At 42.9% G+C, this 9430-nt stretch overlaps 1 protein-coding gene across 2 annotated transcripts; it reads right to left on the bottom strand.

The window, feature by feature from the left end:
• Positions 1-1378: 1378 nt before the first annotated feature.
• Positions 1379-8441, bottom strand: marc1 (mitochondrial amidoxime reducing component 1). Of its 2 annotated transcripts, none has more exons than XM_044142931.1 (7): positions 8091-8441; positions 6729-6899; positions 5848-6010; positions 4657-4797; positions 4368-4429; positions 4126-4197; positions 1379-1609 (listed from the first exon to the last, which is right to left on the bottom strand). In XM_044142931.1, the coding sequence occupies exons 1-7, from the start codon at positions 8339-8341 to the stop codon at positions 1483-1485; spliced, it is 987 nt and encodes a 328-aa protein (XP_043998866.1). In that variant the 5' UTR covers positions 8342-8441; the 3' UTR covers positions 1379-1482. The 2 variants fall into 2 exon arrangements, with proteins under 2 accessions (XP_043998866.1, XP_043998865.1); XM_044142930.1 differs by having other exon boundaries at positions 4657-4800.
• Positions 8442-9430: the final 989 nt, after the last annotated feature.

Consider the following 9430-nt stretch of genomic DNA (forward strand, 5'->3'; position numbering starts at 1 on the left):
CAGGGTTTGAACTAGAATGCAACATGGAATGTTGAGATCACTAACAGTTTTCTAAGTATTAATAGCAAGTTTATAATGAAAGTGCATTATCTAAGTTTAGAAGGGTGAATGCTGAATGTATTTGAAAATTGTACTGTCTATGATAATATCTGAACCAAATGGAAATTGTTTCAATGAAAATGTGTTGTTTAGTATTAGAAAACTGTTCAGGATTTTATGTGATAAAGCAAGGACTTAAATCTTTGGAAAATGCTGAATGCAGTAGACCAGAATTAGGTTTGTGAAGATAATCTTTCCTTAAACTAAATTACTTGATTTGGCCGGGAGGCACTCCGAATTTCACAGGTATCTGTTAGAGCCAGAAGACTAGGATGCAGCTGCTTGCTCCATTGTTCTTCTAGAGACCAAATGGCCTTTGATCTCTGGCGTGAAATTAAGGGAAGGTCTAAGTTCCTCTGAGTGTCCAGGGGAGCTCCTGGTTGGTCGAACCAGGGGTACGCCTTAATGAATACATTAACAAGGAGAGAAACGCCTCCACTATAAAAAGATTGAACACGATAATAATAATTCAGATCGCTGTTATTTCCTGCCGTTTTGGCATTCAGCCTTCTCCAAAGGCATGTCTTTGCTTTTTCTTTCTCTGTCTCTGTCTTTGTTTTTATTCTTTGTCTGTCTCAGGTAATGAGTCTGTATCTTGGCTGCTTTCCAGCTCATGTTGTTACTTCATTGTGATTTGTTGTGAGATTAAACGCTGTAACTCTGTGACGTCATCACGCATCCTTGTTCCTGATTGGCACACACTCCTCGCTGGAAGGACCCGGGAAAATAGGAAGAAAAGAGAGCCAAGCTTTTTCCAAATTAAGCTAACTTAGTAAATTTCTTCCTTTAACAATGTCTATATAGAGAGATCATTATTTATCTGGGAAGCTTCTGATGGCCAGGGCACATATTTGGCTGCATCAATTTAATTTCTGTAATTATTTCTGACTGTGATAAAGGCATTTAGAGATTCTTCTGAGAATGTTGGGCTATCAAGGCCTTTTAGGAAGTTAGAATATTAGAATATAAAATTATTAAAACACAAGGCAATGTCACCTGGGAATGATGTCAGAGCAAGTACAGTACAGACCAAAAGTTTGGACACAGCTTCTAATTGAATTCATTTAGAAGGCGTGTCCAAACTTTTGGTCTGTACTGTATGTGGGTGTGTTGACTCATTATCTATTGTTGTAGAACGTAATGACCTGAAGTCTTTGTTTGCCATGCCTTAAGGAAACAATCGTTTCTCAAAAGCCTAGAGACCAGACACTCCATACGAAGGAAGCAAAGCTTTGTCAGGATAACATATCATCAAAGTTATCAATAAATAGACGTAATGTGCAAGTGATAGGAATGCTCTTTATTGACGTTTCAGATGCAGCATAAGGAGTCCAGGGTGCTAATATGAAAACACTTCTCCAGCTGGAGCTGTCGTCTCTGCGTTTAGCGGATGATCTTGTAGACCTCTTCGCCAACATGTAGGACCCCCGTCTTCTTGACGGTGTGCAGCTGCCCGAACAGCGGAGCCTTTTTGTAGATGTGCTTCTCTGATGGCTTACACAGTCGATAGCTGTGGAAAGAATTTCTCATCAGGCTATGCTGCACTGTAAAAAGACTGCAGCAAACCTGTTTTAAGGTTTTACAAACATTTTGTCTTTACTTGATTAAAAAGGTAAAAAAAAACAAGGAGTGAGCATTGGGGCTTGGGGGGATGGTGGGTGGGGGTTATGCCCCTGGTAGGGTCACCCAACCTGGTGACACTTTGTCTGGTCCCTCACAGGTCCTAGGTGAGGGACCAGACAAAGTGAAGCCTGAAGGGTGGGGGGCCTGGCGGTCCGATCCTCAGTTGCAGAAGATGGCTAGAGACGCAGAATGTGCTTACGGGCCGAACAACAGTTCAGATCCACCCTTCTTGGAGTCCTTGGAGGGGGTACTGGAGAGTGCCCCTCCTGGGGACTCCCTTGTTCTGCTAGGGGACTTCAACGCTCACGTGGGCGATGACAGTGAGATCTGGAGGAGCGTGGTTGGGAGGAACAGCCATCCCAATCTGAACTCGAGTGGCGTCCTGCCCCAAATGGAGGAGTTTAAGCATCTCAGGATCTTGTTCACGAATGAAGAATAAAGGAAGCGGGAGGTCGACAGGAGGATTGGTGTAGCGTCTGCAGTGAAGCGGGCGCTGTACCGGTCTGTCGTGGTGAAGAGAGAGCCGAGTCAAAAAGCAAAGCTCTCAATTTACCGGTCGATCTACGTTCCCGTCCTCATCTACGAGCTTTGGGTTTTCTCCGTAGGGTGTCTGGGCTCTCCCTTAGAGATAGGGTGAGAAGCTCAGTCACTCAGAGTAGAGCCGCTGCTCCTTCAAGTCGAGAGGAGCCAGTTGAGGTGGCTCGGGCATCTGGTCAGGATGCCTCCTGGACGCCGTCCTGGTGAGGCGTGTTGGACACGTCCCACCGGGAGGAGGGCCCGGGGATTAATCTTGAAATCCATGAGCAGAATACTTAATTCTACAGATTTATTGTATTTCAAAGTCCATACATTCAACACATAATGTGTATTTTGTGGTGGCCCTGAGGTGCAAACCACTTCAACAATTCAAAAACACAACATTAACGGAGCACAATTACAAATTCAAAAACACAACAACATAAACAAAATGGAAAGGGTATGTCCCAGTTGGAGACCTGAGAGATCGCTGATTGGACAATAGGCATAAATACGTACAGTACAGACCAAAAGTTTGGACACACAGTTGTGTCCAAACCTTTGGTCCAAACCGTGGAGTCCAGGTGGGTTATTGGTTTAACGCACCTGGATCAAATGATGGCTCGTTAGAAGGCCTAAGAAGAACATTGACATGCTGAAAAGGTTGTTGGTGCCACCAGGGAGAGAACTAAAACATGCAGGATGCCGGCCCTCGAGGACCCACTTTGGGGACCCCTGATATAACGTATTGCAACAACAGGCTGACCCGTCCAAGCAATAACTTCCGTTCCAATCAGCGATCTCTCAGGTCTCCAACTGGGAGATACCCTTTCCGTTTTGTTAATGTTGTGTTTTTGTAATTTGTAATTGTGCTATGTTAATGTTGAAGTGGTTTGCACCTCAGGGCCACCGTATTATCAACGTAGAAATAAAAATGAAAAGTCTGGGTGAAGCAAAATGTTTCAATGTCTTTTGTGTTACAAACGTAATGGCTACAAACTACTTACAGTTAAAGTACTTTTGACTGACAAAATAGAAAATTTAGCTTGTCATCTTCATAAAGAGACCAAGCTTTTCCACGTACTCCAAACTGTTCAAGTACAGCAGCTGATTTCATTTGGGTATACCTTTTCAGGCGTTTCTGGTGATTTTGGTACTGCCAGTAAAAGGACAGTATATTCATGGGTCAGCGTGACCTCGTCAAATTTCAATGTTCAGATTGGAAAATTGATGTTCACAGATGGTTTTCATCCAATCTGACTGAGGTTGTTTAGCTGAAAAACTGAACAGCTGCTTGAAGACAGACTTAAAAACAATTATACACTATGATGCTAGAGTAGCTTTCGACATGGAAAATCATATTAATGTCAGCAGAGAGGGGAAAAAAACTACGTTGAAAGATCTAGAGCCACCTTGTGGCAAAGCTGCAGATTGCAGCCAACTTTCCTTAATCTTCAAGTGTTGAACAGAAAAAACCCACTAAACTAAAAGTAAAACTGTGCAACTGTTTCCTTTGGTACTCCTGGCAACTCTAACAGTGTGCAACTATTAATAGCCTGTTGTTAGGAAACAAAACAAACAAAAAAAATTAACGCCTGTAAGAGCGAGCTGAATGTCAGCTGGCAGAGCTGTGATTAAAGCAAATTGATCACAGCGCGATTAAAAAAAAAAAAAAAAAAAGGAGCAGTATTGCAACACTGCTTCTAATAAAAGCTGTTCTTGAAAACTCTCTTTGTAAATTATCACTAAAATCACAGTTCACGTCTCACCCTCCAACATAAGGAGAGTGGGATTAAATCCCATACTGCCACCACTCACAAGCTGTCAAGTGTTTAATCCTCATAGCACAACCCAAACTACAAAACGCGTCACTTTCCGTCCAGTCACCTTTTCAGAGTTTCCAGCGGCTCTTTCCTGCTCATCACACCCGTCTCTGGGTCAACTGTGGTCAAAATGCACCTGGAAACAAAAGAAAAAAACAAAAAAAACAAAAAACATAAAAACTGACTGCAGGAGAGTTTGCCTCCATTATCATCAAACTGTTGCTCGTTTGTCCCGGGATGCTGGTTTGCCACTGGCTCTGTCGACAAACGAGGAGGTTCTGTGCACGAAGCGTCCAGCCACGTTACCTTCCACATGACATTACACGCTGCAGCCTCACGCTGCCAATCTGGATCTCTTCCCAAGAATCCTGAAAAAGCAAAGCAGTTGGAGATAAATTTAGTCCCTGCTGTTCGCCTTGAAAAGGGCGAGCTATTAGTCAGGAACAAACAGACGAGTGAGAATTTATCCAGGCAGCAGGAGCTAAGATAATAAATACTCGCAGGGCAAAGACGTTAAATCTGTTTTGTTTTGGGGTTTTTTAGATGTTTTCTAATTTTGTTTTTGCTTTTTTCTTTGTCCAACTGACCAACACACCTCATCGAATGGCTCACAGTCGCCTATCACAATGCTCGGGCGGAAGCGCTCCGTGGTGACCTCCTGATCCAGTTTGCTGCTCAGATCCTTAACAGATGCCTCAGACAGCAGCATGATGGGCCCATAATCTGGGTACGCCACCTGCTGGATGAAAGGTTTGAAAACCCAGTAACTAATCATTATGTTCAGGAGACAAGCAGACGCTGGTGCATTCACACCAGCGCCATTTAGGCAAAGTCGGGTTTGTTCATCTGGAAAGTCCGGTTCGCTTGGGGTAGGTGTGAACGCGCAATCGAACTCCGATGCAGGGACGCAGCGATCCAACTTTTTTTTCCCTACTTCTGATACCGATATCTGAGATATAGTATCGGCCGATACCGATCCAATACAGAAAAGCAGTGCTGAGTTGACTTAAAATGTTTCTTTTTTTGTCGAGCACAGACATAAATGTACTGAATTACAAATTTACTTGATAACTCTGCACCAGTGCAGCACACTTAAATACACCAACAGCTTCACAAGCTCGGTCAAACATATAAAATAAATTTTAAAAACTAATCTGGTCAGTCGGTGAAATTTTTGCTACAACAGCCAATGTAAAATGAATAAAGATATAAACTGAAAAAAAAAAAATACATGTAAAACATACAACTTGTTTCAAATGGTATTAATATCGGATCGGTGCATCTCCACTCTGACGAGGACCAAAAGAAAGAAACGAATCCTCCGTCTTGGCTCGGCTAAAGTGAACTCTAGTGCGGTTCGAATGCATATGTGAATACCAAATGGACCGGAGACCGTGCCAAAAGCAGGAAGTTGACTGAGGCGCAGGGCATTCTGGCTAAATACAACCAAAACTAATGCAAGACTCAAGTGCCAGCGGGAGAAATTATTCCTACGGGCACTAAAATCTGAAGCCTCTCCATTTCTGTTTACATTTTGTGAAGAAGGTAGTTGAGGTCAGTGTCTTCTTCACAGGTTTTTGTGTCGTTTCCTTTGGTGGTTTGTGATGCAGCGCCTCCGAAGGCAAGGGGATGAGCAGGTGTTTGGATTGTTTGAAACGGCGAACCGCAACGGTTAAAAACGTAGCAAATGGCGCCAATTTAGTCCCCAATCGAACCGGATATACTGGTGTAAGAACACCCTGTAATGTCTGGGAATTGAACTCAGCAGCAGCGTTTAATGGCCTACCTCAAACTGGGGGAAAAGAGGCTCGCTCTCAGCCGGCCTCCTTGGCTCCATGTGAGGCTCATAATGCACCAAGCGAAACGTTTTCTCGCCTCCGAGGAAAGTGGTGAGCCAATGGGACGCCTTGTCGCCGCAGTCCCTGCCCTGAATGTCCTTGCTAAACACTCTGCAAAGCAAGAAAAAGGTTTTAAAATCAATACTGTGTGAAAAGGAGCACAGTGTGTAACCTGCTTTAATACACAATGAGTTTTGCAAAGTAAAAGATGGAGATTATTTCATGATTTGACCTCAGGGTTTTAGCAAACACGGAAGGATTTGTTTTGATGTGCTGTCCGAAGCAGCCAATCAGACGTCAGGGCCTGCCCAAGTCCCGCCCACTGAGTTTGATGGTTGACATTGACGTGATTTAGCTCCAGAACATCAAATAATCTATTACATCTAGTCTTTAAAATGAAATCAATACATTAAACAGCAACACAAATAATTGATTGTATACCCAACAAATTATTTCTGTATTTATTCACAGAAATATATATGTATATATATATATAACTATAAGTGACACATTTAAATAATAATTTCATGTTATTTATTCATTTACTGTAATGTGGCACTCTTTACGGTCCAAAGTAAAAAATAATAATAATAATAATAATAATATTAAAATAATAATAATAATAATAATAATTATGGAAAGAAAGAGAAAAATTAACCTCTGGAGGATAGTTTTGTTTTGTTTTTTCCAAGAATTTTAAGCAGATGAATCTGAAACTGAGACTTGAAGAGATAGACAGATAGGTTAGATATATTTGCATATATTTTTTTCCCCTCTTTTTTTTATTTTTGTTTTTAAATTTGCGGGAAAACCGTGGAGGCCATGAAACCTGCAGTCGAGGATGAGATTCTCAGGCTGTTTGACTGGGAACTTCAGCTCCTCCATGTCCGGTCCATTCAAAGCAGCGTAGCCGCCCTGGCAGGACAGGGACACCAGGACCAGACGGGGCTCCTGTCTGGCCGTCACCATGTTGCCTTCCTCCGTCACCACCAGCCAGTGTCTGCAAACACACACACACACACACACACACGCACACACACACACACACACACACACACACACGCACACACACACACACACACACACACACACACACACACACACACACAGGTGGACCTTTCACAGCTGCAACATTCAGGATATCTGGATCAACTCCAAAACTCGGGTGATGAACTCGCACCAACAAGAACCTGGACTGGTTACATAAGAGTCTGGCCTGGATGTTGCCATCGAGACCGTCCCGGAGCGCAAAACGCCTTCCGCACTTTTCAGATGTTCATTTCTACAAAATTTTTTATGAAAAGCGGATTCTCGTCGGTCCGCTCCACAGACACGCGCGACTTTGTCTTGGCGCGACGTGACAAGAAGGTGGAAGTGAAATCAACAATTAGTGGGCTAAAATAAACATGCGTGATAGCATCAAAAGCGACAACAACAAGAACGACTCCAGCTATTTGTTAGGCCTGCGTCTGTTGGCAATAAACTTGCTCACGATGTCAATTAAAAAAATTCAAAGAGCAATAAAGGGTTAGAATAGATCAAGTTTAAAAAATAAAAAAAAATCTGGAACAGACTTTCAGAAAACTGCGAAACATTGACAAGGAAATAAAATCCACCTGTTTAGATTTGCAGTTGATTAAAGTGGAGCATCCACCAAACTATTTGATTGATGATTTTGGTGAATGTTTTCTTCTTGGTCTAGCACATATTTTGAAAATAACTGTGGTATTTTTTTTTTTAGCAAAAATAAAAAAAGAGTAAATCTTTTAAACGTGACGTCATGGTAAAAATGAAATATTTATTGCCTCTTTCATAAGTGATGACTGTGTGATGTTTTTATGACGTAAAGCACGTTGCAGTGCCCTGTTGCCGATGAACTTGACTGCAAAAAGTTTGGATTATTTTATTTCAACTATGCGGAGTTAAGGCTCTAACCTGCAGAGGAGTTCAAAGTTCAAGCTGCACATTAATGACCAACACCTCTTCTCAGGCCCATCTGATCTGCGGACGGCAAACAGACCCGTTGATCTGCACAAACACGTGATCCGTGTTTATTTTTGCGTGCTTGTGTTTCTGCACAACTCGAACCGCTTTCTCCTGAGTGTCCGAGCAAAACCGTGACGGCTGACATTAACGACAGATTAAAATAAAAAATGAAAAATAAAAACCTGCCGGGTGGAGCCACACTCACCGATCCTCCAACTCTCCAGCCTTCAGCCCCATTTTCTGGCATTCTGCGGCGCTCACAGGCACCGCTTTGCCCGACTTGAGAGGGTGAATGAGGATCTGCGACACGACGCCCACGCGAACGGCTTTTTCTGGCTTTCGCATGTATTTATATCCGAGTCCAAATCCCAGAAGTGCGGCTCCGGCTGCGCCGACCAGAAGAGCCGCTTTCTTATTCTGGGCCAACGCGTTCGCAGCCAGCTCCTTCAAATCCATTTTGGACTCGCTCTCTCGCAGACTTTTCTCTCGACGTTGAACTTTTTATTAAAGAGGCAGCGGCGACCGCGGTGCGGCGTTCAATGACACGCACACGGCGTGGGTAATTAGGCCTGCTCTTGTGTCATAAAAGGCCAGTTAAGACAATTTGACTTTCTCACACGTATTTCTGCCAGTATTTATAAAAGTAATACACACACACACACACGCACACACACACACACACACACACACACACACACACACACACACACACACACACACACACACACACACACACACACACACACACACACACACACACACACACTCATTCACTGTTCCCAGTTCAGTTCAAACTGAACATTAAAAGGGATAGTTCAAGATTTTAAATATAAATCTGTTATAGTGTTATTTCCTCATAAAAAAAATCTTAAGTGTTGTTTTGATTATTTCATGCATGTTTGAAAAAATCCTATAATCTCCATGGCAACCGTTCAGCTGTTTGCAACACCTGGGGGGGATCTAGTGCTGCCTTCAAGGATGCAGTTTTCAAGCTTCCGCCTCACAGAGCAGCCCTCCCTCATGACTCGGCTCCTTCAGACTAGCCAGCAGCAATTAGCAAACACCTGGTTTAACTGAGCATCTGCTGAGCTCATCATAACGCTGGTAAAAATGTTGTTAAAGGGTTAATAGAGGAGCCATGATGAGATCCTGAAGGCGGAGTTTCAGAAAGAGCAGGCCAAAAAAATCACATGTGGAACATGGGAATCACATGTGATTTTCATGGGATTTTTTTGTAAGGGGGAGTTTCTTAAAGAGACAGAGGCCCAATTTCAAGACGTTAGATCACAAATTGAAATTTATTTTACGTCATGTTCGATATAAAGCATTTTTATCGCCACTAAAGGTAGCATTAGACTGTGCTACAATAAACTTTGGACCCACTCGGGGCTTTTTATATCTTCTTTCTTTAAAACCCGTTGCCAAGTGATGTAATGCCGTTGCTGACCTTCTCAGTGGACCTATTTTTGTCTTTGACATAGATAGCCAGGTCTGTGGCCAAAGTAGAAAACAGCAGATGCTGCAGCGATGGGGGGTCAATACAGG

The sequence above is a fragment of the Gambusia affinis genome, linkage group LG16 (genome assembly GCF_019740435.1).
Source record: "Gambusia affinis linkage group LG16, SWU_Gaff_1.0, whole genome shotgun sequence".
Taxonomy (NCBI): Eukaryota; Metazoa; Chordata; class Actinopteri; order Cyprinodontiformes; family Poeciliidae; genus Gambusia; species Gambusia affinis.